The 24,456-nt window shown below is 40.2% G+C and overlaps 1 protein-coding gene across 2 annotated transcripts in view; it reads right to left on the bottom strand.

Annotated features, from left to right (window-relative positions):
- ADD3 (adducin 3) overlaps positions 1–24,456 on the bottom strand; it is a 101,246-nt gene that overhangs the window by 23,921 nt on the left and 52,869 nt on the right. For both annotated transcript variants that reach the window (XM_050898842.1, XM_050898841.1), the window contains exon 3: positions 4,266–4,489. In XM_050898842.1, coding sequence (XP_050754799.1) covers positions 4,266–4,460 — 195 coding nt within the window. In that variant the 5' untranslated portion in view covers positions 4,461–4,489. The remainder of the gene's footprint in view (positions 1–4,265; positions 4,490–24,456) is intronic.

Below are 24,456 nucleotides of genomic sequence, written 5' to 3' on the forward strand. Positions count from 1 at the left end.
GGATGACTAGACCTGAACCAGTGCTGTCATGTAATTGCAGTGCCGAGCCAGAATCGCCCCGAACACCCTGCAGAGCCACGATGGATGGGTAGGCACTCTCTACATCCAACACGAAATTAAAGCAAAGCATGATGAGATCCTGCCATCAAACTGCTCAACTTAAAACCAAACAAACTCCAAATAACTGTTTCATATGTAAAAATAGCAAGCGCACATCCAATGGGTCTCGACAAGCCACACAAAACTTTCACTGGTAAATTCAAAACATAAACTGGGCATTTAAATTCCAATAACCAGGCATTTTCATGTTTACGTATTTCACCTGTTCAACTCATCACTTTATACACAAATTTGACTACTCCAACTTTTTCTTACATTAGTAAAAATAATGAAATATATCTCATATAACAGTATATCTTATGTATGAGAATGCATCCTCTCCCATTTCCACTCTGACCCGTAGCTTTTCTTCAAATACAGCGATATAAAGTGGACATAAGGTACGCCTCAATGCAGTTTAAGCAGTGATCCTAATTTCCTGTCAGGTTACACACACAGTCCTGTCAGCTAAAGCCTGTAGTTAGCTTTCCTGCTGGTTAGATAATTGTTTCACATGGTCTCACTTCACTGGAAGCAGCGTGGCACTGCTGCCTGCCCACAGACACACCTGCTCCAGGAGGGCTGCAGGGAGTTTCTCCCTTCTGTATGTTCATGCAGCTCCTCAATGCTGAACTGGCTGTTCAGTCTTCACACACCATAACTGTACAACCATTGCCTTTTTTTTTTTCCTTCTGTTTTTGAAGCTTCTGGTTGCCATGGTGAAGGCACCAGAGAAATGCCAGAAGTAAATGAAGGCCAGGAGGACTTGTATGCCATAACTGAAATAAGGGGTTTGATGATACAGCAAAAAAATGTTCACTCTTTGAAAGAGGTAGTTACTCTGTGTAACAAGCAATATATGGTTGTTTAGCATATAAAAAGACAAAACTGTTTTTAATTTCAGAGTTAAGTTGGAAAATCTAAAAAAAAAAAAAAAAACCCAAACCATCTTTTCAAATTTTGGATATATTATAGGTCAAGTATCTCAGACCCAATGTAAAGCAATAAAATTAGTCCACTGCATAAATGTAGTACCTTTCCTTTAAAAATAACGACACAGTACCTGAACCTTCTGAACTTGCAGACATTGCTGAAACAAACTTAAATGGCTTTATCTTAAAGATTGGCCAGCAGTACCTCTGGATGCTATCAGGCTGCTCAGACCCAGCTGATCGTCATTTCTTTCCACCTTTCTAACAGACACAGAACAACAAACGTGTGGGTCCTATCAGATTCTCCAGACTGTCAGATGCTCACAGGTTACATGCAGTATTAAGCAAACATGTCTGAGAATTCACTGATAATGTCAGGACATTCTTCGTGGGCAGCGGTCATAAAACTCCTATAATTTGTTTAAGACTTATTACGAACAGACTCTAAGACATTAGCAAACATCAGGGGTAATGGGAACAGCTTTTCAGTAGCTTTTAAATTATTTAATGTAGGAAAGGAAAATTGCACATCAGAGAGCAGTAGTCAGATTGCATATCAATACGTGCATCAAACAGCACATCAGAGAGATGCAGCAGTTTGATGTCTGAAGATGTCTGGTCAGGGCTGTAGTCCTTACAATAACATGCACTGCACAAACTATACCATGGTTCCTGAGATACATTCTCTAATTTGTTTTCTTGCTAAAGGATTTAGATTCTCCTACTTGAAGGAAAGAAAAAAAGCTTGTTAATAAAACAGATTAAATCAGTACCTAAGCTTGCTAGTATACGACAATGATTAACCCTTTCGTTTTACACCATAATCCTTTGCTTAGAGAAAGTGCATGTTCAAACAAGCTCACCTCAAGTCCATACATGCTTGTGTAGGAAAGGTATTATCCTTCTTGCTACATACACCTCATATTTACTAATACTTGCCAGAAGATTAGTCAATGACTATTTCTCTGATCTGAATGCATATATCAAGACTGGGTGAAGATTCACCAGCGAGCAAGCTCTTCTTTAAAATGCCTCTGATAACCTCTCTCCTTCCAAACACCTTCAAACTATTTCCTCCTTGTCGACTGGAATAAACCAGAGAAGCAACAAAGCTCTATGCAAACTTCTAATGCAATGTAATTCTGTAGCTATAGAACAAAAACATTAGGCACAATACTCCTTAATTCAATTCTGAATCTGTGTTATGCAGACTGGCAACAGGAAAAATGCCTTCTGGCCCTTTTGTGACAAATATTACATTCAGGAGAAGACAAGGTAATTGTTTTCAGTCCTGACTCTCAAGAACACTATGGCACATCGCAGCTGGAACCTGGAAGAAACAATGCAGTTTCTATGCCCAAATCAGTTATGAAATTTGCTTGATGGACATTCAGTCACAGATACTGTATTAAAAATGCTTTTACTTCCTCACACAAGAAATCATAGCAGGGTTCCTCTAAATTTTCTGTATCAAGAAAAGAGGCAATAAAAGGAGATACTTGAGGGTAACTGGTAGCTCAGACACCTCCTCTTCATGTCTGATCACACACTCAGCTCCCACGTTCCCGTTTCTCCCTGGCAGATGCCAAGAGCCGAGCAGGCGGCAGGCCCCTGGCTTATTTAGACAACTGTTCCCTTACACAACAAAAACTTGCAACTTATGGGCAGCTCCAAACAGTCACTTTCCAAAAAGTGCTGGGCTCAGCTTCTCTTGTGGCAGGACACTAACAGCAGCCCGGCGGCTCTTTGTCCCCCAACCTTCTGTTAAAACAGCTACCTAGACTCAGGGGTTGCCCCTCTTCATCCCTCTTCCTAAAATCTGCATGCTGACACTGCGTCTATTAAAAAAAACACAGAGGCTGTGGCAAAGGTACACTTATTTTGTTTGGCAGACTTGGCAAAAGGTCCCCCCAAATGTTAAGGAAATAGTTACGCTCATCAGATTCAATACTGCCATCAAAAGGACCAAAAAATAACACACATACAAACCCAAACAAGATCTAACTTATTTTTATCTGTTAGGCTAAAGATCTAGTCTTTGCTGTGAGTCCTGGCTACTCATAACGTGAATATTTTAACAGGAAGGAGCAGACTTCGATCACATTTTACAATCGAGTGTTTAACATAAAATTATCATGATTAAAGCATTATGCAATACCTCCTTAGAGTATTTTCTTTATAAAAGAGCTTGGCTGCAAAACCAAGCTTGCACAAATTGACTTAAAAGTAATAAATTCCTTAGTCAACGGGTTCACATTATACTCAGAGCAACAGAGAGATCCAAGAGGCACTCCACAACACTTTAGCAAACAATCCTGTTATTCATGGATGACTATAATAGGGTGATTACTAACAGCTGTTTGCAATCTCATTACATATGGAAAAGCTTCCAAAAAAATTACAGAAGAAGCACCCCAACTTACAGAGGAACTGAAGAGAGAAGGATCTGTAAAGCTGCTTAACCCCTTCCCAGTCCTGTTATCCTCATTACTCACATTACACCCCAACACCCCCAAAGGCTCACCCTCGCACAGTCTTTACTCACTCCCTATGCCTTAAAAATACTCAAGGCAACAGTATTACTCTCCAATGTATTCATCAGGTTAAACCCAAAGCATGCATGTATTAAAATATAAATTAAAACTAATATGAGAGTGGTTCAACAGATTTAGTAGTTTTATACGTAGCCTACACAAGTATTGAACTTACACAACCAGTAGATGAGTGCTAATATGGCCAAGTATGGGTATGATCACCCCCGAGGACATGAAAAGAACACATAGTCTAGCTTTTAAACAAACAACCCAATTATAAATGTTAATTAAAGCATTCCTGATGCAAACGATAGGTTAATATTCAAACCCAGAAAGCAGAATGCTACGTAATGCCCTCATTTGTTCCTATTTGACCGGTGACTCCTTCACTCTCTTCCCTGTCCCTAAGTTTTAATTAAGTACCCTGCAGCCAGCCAGATCTTTTTGTAATACTGCAATGAAGCATAAGAATATAAAAGCATCAGGAGAAAAAAAAACACAATAAAGGCTGCTTGTTCACAGACAAAACACTATGCAAACAAAACGCCGCATAATCTGTTTAGCGACTCTTCTTAGAAGATGGTCCAGAGATATTCTAGCTAGCTGTGACACAGATTTCTTTTTTTAAGTCTCAAAAAGTTAATCAGGAATCTCAGAAAATAACACTCTTTCGTTCTCATCCCCCGTCAATCCCACTCACAGGGCTTTGCAGTATCTGAGTGACCCTCTTCCTTTGCTCCATCATATTGAAGTCCTGTCTCAGGTCAGGAGACATGTTTCTCTCCCGAATATACTCTGGGTCATTCTCATTGATGCGATCAAAGTACCGCTCTTTGTGAGGCATCGTGGCCGGGGGAGGAGTAGTGATCACCACCTGACTGGCATCAGTACTCATGCTTCAACACTGCGGATGGTAGACTTCACCTGAAACAAATAAAAAAAGAGGGATAATGATTAACCATTAAAAGGAGGGCATTGAGTGTAACTTCCAAATAATGTTCTTTTTCATGTCTGCAGAACAACGTCTAAAATGAAAGAAGAACAAGTGAATAATTATCATAATCAGAAAACTAAGGAAAAATTCTAGAAAAGTGTTTAAAAACCACTAATGAGTTCTCTGATAGTGCATAACCATCTCTATTCAAGTTCAAATAAAAAACCAACAGCATACAACTAAAAATCATGACATTTGAAATGACCGTAATATATTTTACGACAAACTTTCCTGTATCATTTTACATTGCACTCATCACCCCCCCAAGGTTTTTATATAGCTCTCCTTCCTGACATGTTCAACCAAACACACCCAGAAGACAGGGCCTCTGTTTAACATCCGCTCAGAGCTCATCTCCCAACTCGAATGAAGACATTCCTCAATTACACCATTTCCGAAGCATCTCATAACCCCGGCTTAGAGACGAGACACCGGGCCGCTCAAAGACTGCCAGGGGATCTCCGCAGAGCACCGGCTGGTGCCTGCACTTTCAGGAGACACTGAGGGAACTGCAGAAAAGGTTGTATGTTGGGTTGCACGGGACTGAGGCTGCATCCATGGCAAATAGCTGAGTTTTAGCTTTTCTCCTCTTCTGTGCAATGGTATGCAAAGATTCTCACTGAAGCTCATTACGTTAGGAAAAAAAACCAACAAAAAAACCTTTCATGTCTTGGTAGAAAGCAACGCTTAGAACTTCATTAAAAAACCTTATAAGCATTTGTAAACACAAACAGAACTGGATCAAAGCAAAAAAGCAGACACCTGAATTTTCATACAAAGAATCAGGCTCAGAAGCACACTCAGGAACACCATTCCTCAAACGGGTACTGAAGAGGGATGTTTTCTCAGGTTTGAGGAACAAAGAGAAGCAAGATTTGTAGGAAGAGATAGTGTACTATGAAAATACATTTTAACATGCAAATATCTATGTTCAATAATATATTTAATATAAAAATATTTGCATGCAAATGTATTTGGTATGTAAATAATTCACATCTTCAGAGGAAAAAAAGCCAAACATGAAGGAATGAGAGTTGCTGAGCAGTATTAAACAGCGTGGTTTGGCATTACGGTATCAGTTGTTTAAAGTGTCCTTGCTCTGTGGCACAGTTCACCCATCCCTTGTTTGGGTCAGTACAACTACTGTTTGGGGTATTCTGTAAACAGTGAACTGATGTGGAGCATCTGAACTCCTCCAGCTATAACCTCACGTATTTTCCAAATGAAACATCTGGAAGCCCTATTAAAACCAGCTTCGGCAGCCCAAGCCCTCCTCCTGCCTGCAACAAGCCCTTTCGGTCCTTGTGCTGCACCCTCTGCTGCGCAGCCACGCCATGAACCAGGCTGGCAGGAGGATGCAAATTGGTTTTCAGCCAGTTTCCCACACTGACACCCAAACGGCTTTGCTGGCATGCTGCAAGGGAGAGCGCAAGGATGAAATCCTGAAGCACTGCAGCCCTGCTACCAATATGAAACCTCAGACAGAAAACAAGACAGATACCACCTACAGAACAGGGAAAGCATTAACAGATAAGGTACAAGAAAACCACATCTATGATTTTCTCGTGTATTACAGATTATGATAAAATTTGGGATTGAGATGAAATACAACTAACACCATTCTAAAAACCAATCACTACAGGTTGTAATTGTTTTTGTTCTTTACACCCTCTTTTTTTTTTTTTTTTTTTGAGGGAGAAAACATGATCTGGGATGCAACATTATCCAGCTGCACGCACAGAGCTTCCAGGAGGTACCTGGCATGCTGGATGAATGTACCACGTTCTGGGACGTATAATTCGCATCCTGGAGACAAGCTCCATGAACTCTGATGGCTTCGTTATGGAGGCTGTGGAAGCAAACCTGTGAGTTTTGCATTTGCTGCTTGGATGCAGTATGACTTCATTCAGCATTTGCTGACTGACCACCAGGAAGCCTGCTACATGTGATCAATTTGGGGATGCTGGGGAGAAGACAAGGGGCTTGCTTCAAAGAAGTGAGGGTTTAGGAAAAAATCTAGTAGAAGTATAGAAGGAGCTTAAGTTTTTCAAAAGAATGAATATTGTCTTTTCCAGCTAGGAGCACTGCACCAGAAGGATAAACCTCTTGCAATAGCATCTGGGGATATGACCACAACTCAGCTTCCCTCTGTTCAGGTTAGAAGAGATACCCTTATAAATGTAACCATGTATTATGTCTCCTCTCTCCTCCCCTCCCCCCCAAAAATGGGGGGGTTTAAGAAGCAAAAGAAAAAAGCATCATGAGAAGACACAAGACCATGAGCTCACTCTCCAAATGCCACAAGGTATGAAGAGCTTGAGACCAGACCTCTCAACCTACACTGTTCTCCATTTGTGTTGGGGTAAATACCTCCATCTGAGTCAGACCAGACACCTTCCAGCACCTGCTGGTAACTGAAAGCAGTCTAGAAATGCAGATGGCAAGAACCTTGCTTGAATTGGCGACCAGGTGCGACTCCTGCTCTTCAGTTATTTCTTCCCAGTGGTTGCCTTATCCAACTGTTTCTCCTAAAATGCTCCCGAATCCTGTTAACCCCGAGTGGCAAACTGTTGCTCAATGGCTAATTCACTTGGTTGGCTGGACCAACTACACGCATGTCTGAAGTTCAAAAAACTTTTATTGTTGTTATTATAGGTTTACAGGACATAATTAGTTCAAGTCTGTTACTTTACAATTCATTCTTACAGTGACAAAAAAGCCCATTCATCTGTAAAAAGACACAAATGTGGCTGGCAATATGTAAAATCCACAAAAGAGATTTTTCTAATTGCTTTGGACTTCATTTTTTCCTTTTTTCTTTCAGACTGGTTTGTTACCTTTAGCCATTAAGATTACAACATTAAAGTCCTTGTACGACAAAAAAACCTTCATTACTGAACATAATATGGGTATTGGGTCCAGTTGTTCTTACTAGGTTTGGTTCAATGCCCGCTCTGTTGGGCCCAGGCTGACTCTCATATAACCCCTACTGTTCAGCTGGAAAATTTTCAAACAAATCAGCCATTCTTTTATTATTTATTTGCATTTTGCACTGATTTTTTTTTTTTTTTTAAAGAGGACATTTGTTAAAAAAGTGCTCAGCTTTTGGGGATCTAAAAATCTGTACCTCTGTCTCAGCACAGGACTGGCAACGACACAGAAGTAAGTATTTACAGAAAATTCAGATCTCAAAATCTATGAATTGTGATACAGGATTCTCTCCCCCTCCCCATTTTTTGGTGAGATTCTTTCGCCTAGAAGAAAAATCAGCTTTACTGCAAGGCTACTTTTGGCTTCCACGCCTTCCAATAATGTTCATGAATTACAGAAAGTGAGCTACCATCTTCCTGAGTGGTACTAGCTAATGTTTCTTATGCATGCTATACTGCATAAGTGGTTCCAGAGACCAAGGCACAGGTGGAAATGAGAAACCGTACGCCCTGATAGCAACAAGACACTATATCTAGACTGGTCAGAAAGGGCAAACATACACAGAGAAATCAAACCTAAACTAGGATCTGATTTTGTCCTGGTGAGAGCCATCACTCTTGCTCAGCTGAGACACACATTTTAGCCCACATTTTGGCCTAACATGCATACGCTGTCAAGCCAAAAAGAGATTCAAAGTATACAAAAGAGCAGTTTTCCCACCCATGGTTCAACTACTCCAATGGGGGGCAAAAGAAACTAAGAAGAGCAAGTCAGCATGTATAAGTTTTTGTTATACAAAATCCCCATCTCTGCTGAAAATACTTTTAGGGACCTGTGAAACAGAGAGGCTCAAAAGCTCTTGCTACAGGGTAACTTGTTATCTAACTCTGCTTACCCCTGTCTAGTTATGCCCTCCTGGTTCATGCTGAACCGAACTCTGATACTGCTACAAAAGAAAACAGGTCATGTCCTCCTGTGCTTTGATGCCTTATATAGCTCATGGGTTTGGCCTCCATATTCTGTTCTGTATTTTATACCCATAACTGGGCTACAAAGTAGAACATTCCACCTCTGTCAGGAGACTATGCATCTCTCTACTTAGAAGTTTTATTTAACAAAAGCTTCCAATTTATTCCAGGAACTTGGAACTGTTGATTTTAGGCTGCAACATTAAGTCTTGAGCATCCCCACCTGACACTTTGTAAAGTCTAAGTAACATGCTGTGCTGCTTTTGTTGGAATAACTGTTTTCAATGTCAAATCACAAAAGCAGCTCAAAAATAATGAGGTCAGAGAAACAAGGAGTACTGAAGAAAAAAAAAAAAAGAGCAAGAGACCAAATGCAAGGAAAATTTATCTTGCCAAAGAACACCCCAGAAAGCACTGACTTGATATATTTATGTATTTCATAATGTACAGAATGTATATAAAAATAAATACCACCATAAGAGAAAGACAGAGCAACAAAAAAGCAATCAAATAATTAGATCACCTAGCAACGAATCATTAACCTTCCTTTTATGCTGATTTTTTATGGCTGGTTTCAGACATCCCCATTTTCTCTATGCAGTACAATCCATCTGTTTGAGAGTTTCCAGCACTGCAAACCAGCAGTGTGTGCACTGCATTATTAACTGGTATGACTGATTTGAGGTCTGAGCACTCGAGCTAGACTATACTGCATCTGAGCATTTCTTTTTGAAGGAGCACGTTGTGTTATTCTGCTCTTGCTATTTCTCGCCTGCTTGTTTTTAAGGAACCGTCTGCTCTTTCTTCTCCCCCTCCAGTGTCTTGTCTGCCAGGAAACTTGTTGGAAGCAAACTGGGTGTCTCTTGATCTCAGTTCCAGCCTCCCTATGAAACAGGCAGGTTCCAGTCTGAATCAAAGACTTGGCTTTAGCCAACACTGTCAGCTACATAAGTAAGCTGGCAGAAAGAAACACGCTTAAGGAATATGAGGGAATGGTTAAGAGGGACATGAAAATACGTAGGAGAATATGGACTGAGACGAGAGTCACCATCGCTATCTTCTGGCATTAGAAAGTCAACTGTTCATCCTCCCTCCTAAAATTTTTAGTAATGACATATAATTGAGTAATTGCATCTGTTCTGGGGCAAAAAAATTATTTGGATAAACACCTCAAAATTCAATTCATTTTTTTATTCTCCTGATCAGGACATCAAATACTATAAACATCTGACAATGTGTTGACAGATTTTTTTTTTTTGACGTTACAACAGGTTTGGGTTTCATTTATCAGTCTCACCTTACCCACTGGTAAGATAAGCAAGATGTATGTTCAGACGTTGGCGTTTTCTAAATGCAATTTGTGGAACTGAAAATACTTCTGCTACACTAGATAGATAGCATTTGTTCAAAATTATATTAACTGGTTTTACTAATATACAGTGATTCTGTACACTAGCACTCAAGTCAAACTGTCAAACTACACCCTTAAATTGACACAAGGTAGTATTTGCATTAAAAAATAAAGTAGTCACACCTTCTCCCAACCTTCCCAGCCATTCAATCTTTCTCCCTGCATCATCTCTTCAGATTCATACCAGCAGATGTTTGTAAGGTCAGATCGTGGAATGGGCAGGAGAAACTACTCTTTGGCTGAGCTTAAGGGTTTTTGTTTTGTTTGGGGTTTGGGGTTTTTTTTTGTTTGTTTGTTTGTTAAATGGATTTATTTTCAGCTGTATCAGTTCCCCCAGCCAGTTAACTGCATATCCACACAAATGTTTGTTCTGAAACAAAGATAGTGATGACACGAGAGTGTCTAATACTGCTGCTTCCAGCAGCAATGCAGCCATAAACAATTTATCATACTACAGCCCAAAGTGGTTACAAATCAAATATTCTAATCCAGTGCTGCATATTTAATTTAAGTCCTTCTGCTTTTAAACAGAATAAGCTAATAAAATAATCATCATGTCCTTTCAGACACCACATTAAAGAGAATATGTGGCGGCAGTATATATTTTTTCTAAGAAATAAGAACTTGAGTATAGTTGAACCTTGTTTTTGTGTTTCTGTGTTAAATCTAAAGCATTATTTTTGCCCAGTTATATACTGCAATATTAAAGTCAACATAAATACTCAAGCTGTGCAACTCACACTTTACTCAGTGTAAACTGGAACTGAGCCAGCTCCTCTTTACTGTCTAAAAGTAAGATAACGCAGTCACCCAGAATATGAGGGCTATACCTTTACCTTTAACTGAAGACGTGACATTTTTTCTCTGTTAAGGAAGGCTCCTTATAATACACCCAGCCTGTAGCAGGTGCAGTCTGCACCTCCACATTTGCAGGCCAGCCTGCCAACATTCTGCAGCACAAGCAGTGGGGGAAAAAAAAGCCAAGCCTAGAATGATGATTTGATGTATCCAATATGCTCTACCACATGGCCATAAATGCTATTTGCATGTGTTAAGTCTCATAAATGAACTTGTATGCTTAACCCTGTAGACCCAAACTACTTTAATCATTCACATTTTGGTATTCCTTCACTGCTGTGTGACAGTTTTTAACAATGGAGAGAACCCGTGATGAGCAAGTTATCCAGTTACAGTTTTCTGGGTGACAGTATGATAAAAGACAAAACCAGTCTCAAGATGACAACCTCTAGAGTTCAGATCCAAGGCCCATCTTGCCCAGTATTGAACCTCCTGTGCTGAGGAAAGGCTATATGTAACTGGGCTGTTTCCATCGCTGTACTGCGTGACCCTTGAGCTGTCCACGGTGTAGAAGCTTCCTTGCTTCGCTCCATAAAATGACGTTTTCTTGTTTTACTAGCAAATTGTTAAGGTTGTGCAGACAATAAGAACATTTTGAGATCATACTGCTCTTTACACAAAACATTCAAGTCAGAACAAACCCAGTCACACAAGCAAACTGGTTACAGAGAAGTAACAGAGGAGGAATTCAGAGTTTGTTGGTGAAATGATGCACACAGGTACTCCTGCATCACACCAGGAAGGGGGCGGCTGCACCACGAGAAACAGGAGAAAGCACTGAAATGTCAGAGTGGTAAAGGGGGATTCATGTCACATGTTGGTCGTCCACTATAAATCCTCTTTTACTGCTGGATAAACTACACAGTTTGCCACACCAGTTATCTATAACAGTATGATACAAGCAAATAAGAACTATTAATTTGTAACTTTAAAGAGACACAACTGATTGTGTCACTAAAACCTCGCTGTAGGCGGAGGAGGTCAGTCACCCACAGATATCATGCTGGTTTGTTTTTTTCCTTTCCCTAAACTTGTTCCTTTAAAAGAAAATTTTCTCTTTGGTAGTTATATTTCCTCCTTTTCTTTATTTGTTATTTTTAATAACTATCTGGCTCACTGCAATTTACCAGAAACAGTTTTAAAGCTGAGTTATATTTTGCTCATATGTAAGTTTTATTTACATATGTAAGTGTATGCATATATTTTGAAAAACCATTAAGCTGCACTTTGGACTGCTTGATAGTTGTCACCTCTGCTTTGGTACACAGGGTGACTGGTCCTATGAAATGGTGGGGAGTCCACGGACAGGGACTATTTCTAAGGCAATTTAAAGAAATCATCTCCTCAAATTGAGCAAAAACACCAGAACAGCTAATAAATTAAATTATTTGTTAAACTGTAAATAGTTTCTGTACTCATGAGACTTGAAAAGCATGTCAGTCCCACCTCACAGCCACTTTTTCTCTGTTTGTCCTTCATCTTCTATGTTATACTGAAGTTCACAAAAAAGCACAGTAAAAATGAGTTCTATGATGAGAATGTAAGTTTCTCTTAGTTTAAGCTGTTTTTCTATAGCAGCATTAAAATTTCATGCACTGGATATGAGATCACTCAAAAATATCTGAACATTGAGCTTAAATAACCTGCTTCCATCCAAAGGCAAGACTGCTGTCCGGGAAGAGTGTCCTCACTGTAGCAGAAAGCTAAGGAGACGTACGGGAGCTGCCAGGGAAAAGAAAACCTCTCCCTATGGCATATGCAAAAAGCTGCTCTCACGCAAAGCACAGATGCACTGAAAACCAATGACAGAAATGAAGTTACTTCCCCCCCTTCAACATTTTTCTGCTCATTTCCACTTTGCTCCAGGGTAAAAAGTTGCCTGCCGCTCACAGAAAACCTCCTCCCACCTCTACTGCTCCATAGGATTTGGTAAGGACCAGAGCAGCATGAATTGCTGCAGAGTTTCAAGTTGCAAGCTTTCTGAAGCTGTATTCCCTTACAGCGTTTAGGAATTCTACAAAGAAGAAGGATCTGAATGGAGAAGACCTCTGGCAGAGGAGCCAGCCTGCACAGTGACGGCAGCAGCGCCACAGCTTTGGGCGCAGCATTTGCTCGTGACCGCCCTCAGCCAGCTCACAGGCAGCAGGAATGCTCAACCTGCAAGAATTCAATCAAGTCTCCTCTAGAAGTGGCTTCTTTTGGCAAATCCAAATGAAGATAAAAGCACTGGCTCTTTCCTAATGCCACCTCGAAGCTTAGACATTATAGAGAATAAACTATGCATCCAAATTTAAGCACTTTTAAAAGCATATTAAGAATATACCTATCACAATCATCTCTCTAAGCAGTAGTTCCAGCTGATAAAAGCACATGAATGCATGCGTAACTCCAGTGTGCCAGCAGGCCATGGGACCACAGGAAGGTCTAGGCACTCCTGAGTGGCTCCCACCAGCGCAGCCCACTTCAGAGAGCTGGCTCATGGGTCAGCATGGCCCTGGTGGGCTCTCCCAGACTAGCAGTGCATCTCGGCTCCTGCTGACCCTGTTTTGTTACCTCTCTTTTACAGATGACAGCATTTACCCACCCATGTCAAACCCATTTGGATGCCTGGAACAAAAGTAATAAATATTATTAGCAAATATTTACATATTTCAAAGGATCCATCAGTGATCTCAGCACTTACTGGGAATTAATGTCCTGTATTTATCCATTCCTGACGCTAACTGATACCCTGCAGAGTTAGTATCAATAAGGGATACAAGTAAACTATGCTTGCAGAGCAAAAATCAGATTATTTGTGTTTGACCTTACTTAAGTCACGGAACCCCTCAAAATAATGTCAGGAAGCTTTAACCCCAAATGCTTATTTCAGTTTTATTATAAAACCAGAAATGAAGACATAAAACATAAATACCAGTTTTCAATAGGAATAACTGCTTTTTGCTTTTGGTTTTAAGGATTCTGATGAAATGCAAATGCTGCAGCACCAAAGCAGCTTCAACTTTTGGTTCTCATGACCCTGCTCATATTCATGCTACAAACGGACAGAGTATAGCTTACAAGTGGGGGGGGGGAAGGACAGTATTTTGAATTCATCTAGTTTCAGAGATATCTGGGATCTTGGTAATGAAAAAGGGAAAAATGTAGTATTTTCCAAAATATTGCAACTGTAAGACAATAAAAAGCTTGCTTTTTTTTTTTTAAAAAAAAGACTTATCTCTGCTTATCTACATAATCACTTGTGGCTAAGTTACCTAAAAATATTTCACGAGTCAGTAGACAACAGACAGCTAAATTAAAAGATTGCGTTCTGTTAGTACTTATCTGTATTAAGCTGTGAAAGTACGCAAACACATAACCCCCACACATAGACAAGCAATGGCTGAAAAATCTCCCTAAATCCTTTGAAAAAGATGAAACCTAGGTTCCTCCACAATATAAACTAAGAACTTAAACTGGAAAAGCTGATTGCAGTCAAAACCTTTCACATTTTGCAACGCTCTTCCTCTCCCTCTCTTGCAATGCAAAGCCTCCAACTTCCTCTGGTGACTTTTTTCTTGGGCTGCCTCTGAACTGCACAGATGCAGGGGGAAACAATTTCACTCTTTACACAGATTTACACAGAGTTATGGAGCAAGAGAACCAAGTTTGTTATGTAAATAATTTTTAAAAAATCCCATTGATTTACACCAACCTGGAAAGCACTATGTGGAGTAACGAGGGCTACTCCCAGCAATCTGCAAGAGCCCTCTTTGGTCACTGGTACAATGTGTGACATTAGATAACAGTGAAAACTCTTATTGATCCCAGGGCACATCAAAAGCCTTCTTGATTTATGGCAGTCTGATTATCCTGAGAAATGTCATGGCCAAAGCAGCTGCCTCCTGTGTTTTGCTGGAGGGCCAGGGGCTGCGATGGTGGGCAACCAAGATGATTGACACGAGGCAACTGCTGGATTTTACAAATGTTTACACGAACAACCGATCTCATGTATGGCAGCACACAGCCAAACCTTTTTATAGCCCAAACCCCTGGAGCTCCTCCTCTTCACATCAGATCCTGACCTTTACCACCACCAACAGCTCAATGTAGACCCCATTAAGACCACCGCCATGCATTGACCATACAAAATTGCAGCTCAATGCCCTCCGTAACTCGTAAGCGAGGAATGGGAAACCCAGCCAACAGCTAATCTCAGTGGGGACATTTGTAACTGGAGACTTGAAGAAAAGATGAAATTGTGCCAGGCCTTCGATCATGAAGTCTTCAGGACAAATTGGATCTTTATTTATATTATGTACCACACTCTGCATGATTCCTCCTGTTCATCTTGGGGTCTCTGAATCACTCTACTAAAAATTTTAAATAAGGAGCAATAACACAAGTCACATTAATACACCAGTATCAGCTTGACCATGTCAAAATAAATTGGCTAGCTTCTCAAAAAAGAAATTTTAACATTTTAACAAGAACAGGCATAGTGCGAACATTATGGTTGTCTTAAGGTCTTTAACTGTAATTTAAAAACAGTAATTTTAGGGATCAATGAAAGCGTGAGACAAATGATGCCAGCCAAGCCCAGGCCTGACTGTGCAGCTGGCACGTTGCCACTGATTGGCCATAAGAAGCATGGAAAAAAACCTAGGCATCTTGAGAAAAAAGCTACACATTTACTCTAGTAAATGCTCAAAAAAACCAAGTTACAAATTGAGGTGTAGAGAGAAGGCTCTGTTGGTAGGACTTTAACAGCTTCTATCAGCCATGGGATGGCATAGGGGACAAAAACCTGTAAATCACTATTCCCAAATTATGCTGACAATGTCTTTTCTCACCTCATTCAGTCTACAAAGGATCTTGCTTTTTTCTCCATTACCGGAATTAGTTTTGCCTTAACACATGGGACAATTTTTCCCCTCCTTGGTCCATTTACAAACATAAATGTTAATGCATGTTAAAATGTAACATGAAAAAATTACCAAACATGCAGAATTTGATTGAGATTATGGTCGCATGCCTAATAGGTACAAAATTATCATCTTTAGAGGACTTAAGCACACCTTATGCTACAGGTTTTCATGTTTTCCTGGCTGGCTTGAGGTGATCCTGCCCCTCTCAACTCATGTGTTTCAGCTCCCCACTTCTGAAAATGCCATCCCCTAGCTGTGCAAGCACACCTCTCCATGAAGCTAGGGTCTAAACTGGATACACAAAGAGATCAGGGTTAAAAATAATCTGGGGGAGGAGGGCAGGGGAAAGTATGGAGCAGAGAAGGGCCACATGGACATTCAGGGGGCAGCCAGGCTCTCCTTGAAAGTTCAAAAGGCAGCTACTTAATTAGCTGTGTTCAAAGCATGTTACTTTAATTATCCTTCCCAGGGAAATCCCTAGGATTTACGGTGGTGCAGCAACACTTTTTCTGTGCTTACCCACATTGCTAATATTGTCTTCAGCTTGCTTCAAAATAATTAAAAAAACCAACCAACTACCTAACTAGTAAACACAAAAAGTTTCATTGCAGTCAAAGTTTAACCTATATAAATATGTACATTAATCTCAATTGACTTGGGCTGCATTTGACCTGCTTCTCGTCTCTGCCACCTTTTGCTCATGGTACTAGAAAGGGAAGTTGAGTTTAGAGAGCCAAAGGTCTTCTACACCTTCAGGAATGGAAAATTACTGCACTGAATTTCAAGCAAGCCAGTCTGAAGTCAGAGGGTCATTTTGGACTTAACCACAGCACTGAACAGAGAAGCAGAGGTGCCCAGAGCAGTAGCCAGCACATCCCTGCACAAGTGCTGAAGATTTACTAACAAAAGCTTTGGTAGGACACATGGTGAGGGGTATAGTGAGTCAGCATTAAGCACAGTAGAAAGAGTAGTTTTTTTAAAAGTCAAAAGCAGAATATATAAATACTTCATAATTAGGTTACTATTATTTTCCAGTGCAAGCAAGCAATTATCTACTTTTATCCCATAATTTTCCTTCTCCATCGTCACTCTAAGCACTGAAAGTCTGGATAAAATAAAAGACACTCCACCACAAACTACTCCAGTATCACAGAGGAGGGATGCATCCTGGCATGCTACACAAAATCCTCAGGACTTGCGAAAATCTGTGATGGTTGTTTCTAGAGTGCAGAATCAACGTGACACTGAACACTTCTCCTTGAGATTTAAACCGTCCTCTCTTTTATCCTAAGCAGTGGCATGAAGCGTGAACATTTTCATGTTTAAAGAGGAGCCGGTCCAACGTACTGGGGACAGAATTTCCTAACAGCCAAGGCAGCATAAACACACACCATCCACCACAGACCGCTTCAGAAGACGCTTACTTTCTACTAAAGCATTGTCATGCAACTGAAGAAAAGCTTCTTCATTGTTTCTCTTAGAGGAGAAACAAACCAGGCACTTGAATGAGTTGCAGCACCAGTGGCTCAGAAGTCCAGTTGCAAAGACCTCTGTTATAATTTTGAAGGCACGTGCAGCCTTTGATCAGTCACACATGCAGCATGAAAGACTCTCCCTCAAGTCCTTCCCCAAACAATTCTTGCAGTTTTGACTTCTACTGTTTTTTTGTTTGTAATTTCAAGAATATTCTGAAGCCAACAAATATATTAGATGGATCTGTCTCTTAGCTAAAATTATTTCAATATAATGTATTATGACAAAAATTCATAAAATAACATAAAAGTTGTTTTATTTGAATTTCCAAAGCTCATTTGTAAACCTGGCCTGAAAATGGTACTTGCCTGTTTGCAATTAAACCTGCTTATGTTTATATTGAATGCAAGTATCAGACATGTTACTCATGGGCTGGAGTTCAGAGTCTGAGTGCAGAGAGATGTGGGGGCAAATTTTTCTCTTAATTATATTGTTAAGTATCAAAAGCAACCAATTTAAAAATCAATTAACAATTGCTGTAAAAATGACATTATGTTCTGAGCTTCGGTAATACTTATTTTTGAATATTGGAATAACTCATGGAAATCATCCTAGGTAAACATGGTATTTCAGTTTACACCATAAGAAAATCACTGATGATACAAAAAAATGTCTGAGGCTATGCAGATTACATCTGCTTGAGGAGTGAAAGTAAATCACATCTTTTCTATGTCTTTCAGTTATCTTGTTCACTTATGTGTTGGGAGGGTTTTTTTTTTTTTATAAAAAAACATCTGTAAAAACCTAACACTGTTCAAGGAATTAAAGATCTCTGTATTAATGTAAGAACATGTCAAAAAATACCACAAAACTTGATTAATAAGTGCTGAATAATAGGTAATTAGACGCCTGCCAAAGGCTCATTCATGACAGCTTCCACAGACACGCTGGAATGCTGTGGAGGACGACACTGACCCAGTGCAGCTGGAGCTCTGCATTAGCCACAGTGGGGACGTGGATGAACCTCATCTTTTTTGAAACTCATTTCCTAATCCAAAAAGGAAAAAAGGAATCTGCAGGTCTCGGGAGTCTGGTCTCAAAGGTTTCTGGAGGAGTAGCAGTGGATGCTGCTTTTAGAGTTGGGCAGTATTTTTTTTTTTTCTTTAAGATGCATTGTTCTAACTTGCTAATTTATTGCATTATTTTGGGCAGGGAGATAGCTGGATTTCTATTTTTTTATCTTAATTATTGAGCGATGCTTCCAGTATGCATTGGAACAAGCATTTAAGATACCATTTGTGGGTTGCTGTGGGTTTTTTGTTTTGTTCTTTTTAATTCTCTGGCAAATTGCTATGGGATTTTGATTTCTGCCTGCCTCATCAGTATTATGTTCTCTCTGTGATAAATTATCAAAACTGATCGGAGTTTGTACTGCAAAGCAGTCAGGAAGAACTGATGAAAAGCATGCAAAGTTTTGTGCTATATGAAAATACTTTTTCCTGAGACTTCTGGCTTCAAATTCAGAAAGCTGGAATTCATAATGAAAAACACTCCTACCTGGGGCACAACCCCTGTCCCTCACAGAGTGCAATTATACAATATGAAGCTTGAAGATAGGTTTTCATTATGTCTGTCCTGTGTTCATTTTCATGTTATATTCAAAGTGTTGTTTGTAATCGGGTGGTATTGGATGAGAAGACTAGTGGTTTCTAGAAGACTAAAATGGACGGAGCTATTCCAACTGGTTTATTTTTTTGAAGTTATTTTTAACTGTCACATTAATGAGCCACAGGATACAAAGCTTTTAATAATTATACATCTGATATCTAAATAACAAAACATGAGAAAGATAAATAAGTAAACAAACAAATCCATCCCTTCCCGGCCCCTCCTGGCATGGTGCAGCAGGTTATGGGCATGCCTAGCTGCCCAAAAGTAAGTCATCAGCTATCTTGAGCTAACGGTACATTTCACCTTTTCATTCTGTATTAGAAACTATTGCCCACAACAGTAAGTACTCCAAGTCAGCTGTTTCATCCTTGTATGGGACATACACAAAAAGTAATTACTAAGTGCTGCTTCAGGTATTGTGACAGCACAACTGTGAACGCTTTCAAAACTACGTTGTTTGGAAACACAATTAATGTCTCTAGGTTACTTGTCTATATTAGATAGAAACATCTTATACACCTAAGAGGTTTTTGTACTTTTTGCAGCAAAGTATAAAACACTTTAAAATTGAGAACTTAAACTGTCTCTTGGTTCTGCAAACTTGATCACAAGTTCAATTAATTATGTACAGTTATACTGGACTTTTTTCTTTAGTTATTGCCCTGTGATTAGATGGAATGAGCAACTTTTACATCTGTTCAACCTCAGCATCAAAATCCTACATCTTTCTCTTCTAACCAGATATCAACTTTTGTAATGCGTAAGAGAATTATTTTTTACCTTTGTACCAAGTTTGGCTTAAAGTAACCAAGAGGTTCAAAAGTTAAGTGGCAGGAGTGAATATGTGCACAGTGTGATCTGGTAAGATCTCATTTTCATAGAGCAGCAGGTGAACAACAAGCAGGTACAGCTGGACCTCTCGCTGACATGCAGCATGAGCCCAGACACGACTGCAGAACTGAGTTCAGTCATTTAAAAAAACCTCCCACAATAATTAAGCTGAACCTATAAACAAGCACAATTTTGCAAACATAGATAGTCAAATGGGAACTCGGATAATGGTATAGAAGAGCCAATACTTCTTTTTCTTTTAATAATAAGTAGCATTTGTGCCCATGGTGGTAGTACTTCCTGAAACATGAATAAATAAAGCAATAGATATGTTTGGAAATTTAAATCTGTAGTATAAATTTAAAGACAGCATGAACTGTCAAAGCATACTAAAGGCTAGCCAGTGTTAAAACTGGTATTTATAAATAGCATAGGTTCATACTTCTGAGAGGAGACGAGCATTCAAAATTCCCCAAGTGCCAGTGAACGATGACCTGAAAGAGTTAGTTCTACCTGAGCAATAAAAGCACTCAACAGAATTGGGAACTGTACTAGTAGGGGTAGAATAGCTTGAACTTTTTTCTTTCATGCCCTGTTCTTCCATTTCCAATTGCATCATTATCACTAACAAAAAGATAAATCACTAACAATGCAATAAATCAATAAACCAAATCATGACATTCAAGTGATTCTATGTAAAAAAAATAAAAATGAAAACCACATTTTCATTGTTATTCTTGCAGCCCATCTGACCTCCTCAGTATAAACATGACAGATGCTCGGTCAAAAAAAAAAAAAAAAAAAACAAACCAGCCCAAACCAAACCAAAAATCTGAATGAATTGTTACATAGGCTCAGAGTATCAGTTAAGAAATATAGCTGCTCTGAAACATTTAAAGAGAATACAAAAGGGCCTCTACAATAGTATAACCTTTGCCTCTGTCTGCTAGCATCACAGTTTACACTGTTTCCATGGAAACCCTCTGCAAACATATGAATGTTCTTGTTGCGTTAGATGTTGAACAGAAAATCCTTTGTGGCAACTCTGGAGGGCCATGGCCAGTGCCAACCTCCCAGCGGAATAATGCCCTTCACTATGCCTTGCCCAGCAGGCTCATGACACACTCGCTCACATGGCACAGCTGCTGCCATCGCTTGTTTTTCCTCAACTGTTAAAAAAAGAGGTGCACATCCTAACTTTTCAATATTTCTTCCCACATGGAGAATCTGTTTTGCCCCCCGTCAAACTGATGGCAAAGTCTCCGGTACTGGACCCTCGGAGGCAGCCCAAGAGCTGCAGAGTGAGGGCACTGACTGGGAGGCTTCCAGCAGGCTCCCAGTCAGGGCATTAGGGAATACATTTACATAATGAGTAGACAACTATCCAGAAAGGGAATGCCACAATTCTTCATTATTCCATATTTTGAGAAAAGCACATTAAAAAAAATACACAGAAAATTCTCAGCATGCGACAGGTACACCAGTCCAGAAGAGAAAACTAGTTTCATCACCTTGTTTCTCATCATGGAAAGATCAACTGATCTACAAATAACTCACGTACTGGATGGGCTCCTCCTCCAGCCACAGAGGGAGGAAAATTCTACCCAAGACAGCCTGAAATGTCATCAAGAGAGCTGGTTTCTTTTTTTGTTGTTAAAGGTATGTGTGCAAGCGAACGCTGAGGAACTAAGAAACTTGTTTTTGTTTTACAAAGGAGGAGCTACTTGGCAAACATCTGAATGTTGTGTCCCATCTGACTTTTCTCAAAATGCATGTCCACTCTACAGCTCTACATCTTTTACCAGCATTGAAACAAGAGTGCTTCTAATAAAAGTGCACCTTTAAGACTAACTGCACACATAGCCAGCGCGTACCTTGTTTGTAGATTAAAGCATTCCCCTATATCCTTCTTCCTCTGAAACAACAAATTCCTAGTACAGCAAGTTTGACTCTAATTTCTGAGATATCAATGGCATAATTTATCTAATTGCTTACAGACGTGCAGAGTCTTGGGAAGGACGACCGCTCCAAAGGCTGCATTCAAGATAAAATCAGGTCTGCGGCCTCTGTGTGGGAGGTGAAAGCCTGCCTGTCCCGTGCCATGTAGAACCGAGGAGGCTGGCACCTTTTTGCTTGTGACTGGACACTTCACCTGAAATTCAGCCATTTCCAGCCACTCTTACAGTCACAGTGACAAAAAATCAGTGATGAAATAGCTTTGTCTTAAAAACTGAAGAATGAAGGAAGACAGATTTTGTACCAGGAAGAAAAAAAATAAACAAACCAAGCACTTTTACTTTGCCAATACTCTGTTTCTATTTCTTTCCCTTTCACAGGGGGCACCCCCGAGGGGAAGCCCTCCACACTCTGTCATGGCCACCTCACCTCACACCCATCACCAGCCCAGGCCTCCATGCACCGGCCACCAAATTAGCTCTGAGCGCAGCCAACCTCTCCTTTTAGCCTCACCTGCACAACGAAGTAATGAGGGGGTCAGTCGCAGCCCGAGTTGTTCTAATGCTCTAATAGCCTATTGTTCCCTTGCGGTTGCCTCCTCAAGATAAAACACGAAAGCCGGCATTTCCTGAGGGGAAGCGAATTCCCACCGTGCTTCGCAGGACGTTGGCGAAGGGCTTGGCTTCACAGGGGGCCAGCCCGCCCTGCCACTCGGCGGGGAGATGGCGGGTTTGTTTTTGTTAGCAGGCAGTTTGCAGGAACATCTGCTCAGCAAAGCGGTGGTGTGGCTCTTGCCCATCACCCCCCGCGGGGCCCTTCCCCACGGATCTGTGCAAAACCATGTTTACTCCCTCTGCACGTGGCTATCACTATAAAGATACTACATTGACAGTCCCACAGCTAAAATTTGGCTCCTGTCTGATCAATGTTTATGATCTGTTCCCTGCCTTAAATTGTAGAAGGATTGAAAATACAATGGTTGCTACTGAGCTGCAGTAAGTTTCCAGGGAGAGGGGAGCCACAGCATGGGCTCAGGGCAGAGCGGCCCGACAGCGGGGATGGAGCACCCCAGCATCACATCCGCCAGGTTACAGGTAATAATGTTTGAGTACTGGGATGGGAGGAAGAACACAACAGACAGAAATTAATCCTTGATCTTATTTCCTGTATCGTTGAAGTCACCCATCTTAGATTTTCACCACATTCTCTCGTCCAATAAGGAAGTGCACTGAACATCATTAACGTCCCGCTAATGAGACATCCGACTGCCCAGAACACAGCAATAACGAACATGGGCTCTGTTTCCACCAAATCTACCAGAAAGATTTGTAAGAGCCTGCTTTCCCACTGACACGAACTCATGACTCCCATTAGCCTTAATAAAGGAAGAGTGCATTCAGTGGGAGAGAAATTTCCCAAGGTTGCATAACTGAACTGTGACACACTGAAGACACAGTATAGACTGCTAAGAGAAGTTAGCCATCCCAAAACTACAGTGACAGGCCAAATTCTTTCATAATTTTCCCATTAATTTGTTCAACTTTTATCGTAGTTATGATTTCCCCACTTCAGGCCGGCAAAAATACTCAGAACTTTTCTTATGCCAAAATTGTGGAAAAGCAAATCAGATAGTGGGATGCTTAGCTCCTATTTTTAGGCTGGAAAAAATATAACTTCAGATACGCACTTTCTTTACCTTAATGCATTGTCCCTGCATACTATTCTTGACTCCATGGTATATAAATTCTTAATTCTGTAACAATGCAAATTTGTTGACAGGATGATAGGTTAAAGTTTATCTTTCAGGCTGCTTCCCTTGCACCAGTCAGAAAAATCTAGTTATGTCAATTTACGTCCCTTTCAGTGCTCAGCGAGGCAAGGAAATGGCGTGGAGTGCCAGAATGTGGAAACAATGCAAAAAACTAATGCCAGAACTGAGTATCTGACTCCTAGGCTAAGCTCTGCATGCCCTCACAAAACTTTGGGATTAATACTGCATATCTCAAAACTGCATTTAAGAAAAACCTTAATTCCAGATGTTGAAAGTATGATTAACCTACTAAAAGTTAGAAGCTTTTTCTTCATCTTTTCTCCCCAGTTCAAGTTTATGTATTTTAAAATACTTGGGTGCTTTGCCTTTTTTGGTTGGTTGTTTTTTTCTTTTCTTGGACACCAGAAAATTGAATTTCACAGGCAATTTAAAAATAGTTGGTCATGTGTTTATCATAAGAATCTATCTGATGTAATCTAAGACATTCAATGCTATTACAGTATACATTAATGAAGGCTGCTTCATGCATTCTGCTATAGCTTTAAATGAGAACAGACTTCTCTGTTTTCTCCCACTGTAATGAGTAATACAGGAGAATATCTAGTCTGCTACTACTCATACACGTGATAAAAGTCCATTAGCACACATACTCACAGAAGCTGAGCAACTTTGATACAATAAACTGAGATAGGGAACTACAGTGCAACAATTGCTGTAACTGTGCAAGCGGTGCTGTGCTGCATTTTAGAGCCACGTGTTAAAACATATCTTCCAAATTAAATCAAGATTACCCACCTATTTGTGCTCAGCTGTAAAAACAAAAAACCAAACCCAACCACAAAACAAAACCAAACATATTTGATTTATTTTGTTTCATAGAGTTAAAATTAAAAACTCAAAGGCCAATACAGCAAATCATGGTACTGCACCACAGCAGAATCAGCCCTGTGCCCGATGTGGTTGTGCTCACTTTAGCTGCCAGCATATACTCAAAACTCTGAGCCCAGTCCTACCGAGGCTGGCGTTCTCCTTGACTTGAGTGGAAGCAAAATCAGATTACATTTCCTTAAAAAAAACCAACCAAACAAACAAAAAACCCCCACAAATGTAATATGCAGAA

This window comes from Gymnogyps californianus, chromosome 6, assembly GCF_018139145.2.
Source record: "Gymnogyps californianus isolate 813 chromosome 6, ASM1813914v2, whole genome shotgun sequence".
NCBI lineage: Eukaryota > Metazoa > Chordata > Aves > Accipitriformes > Cathartidae > Gymnogyps > Gymnogyps californianus.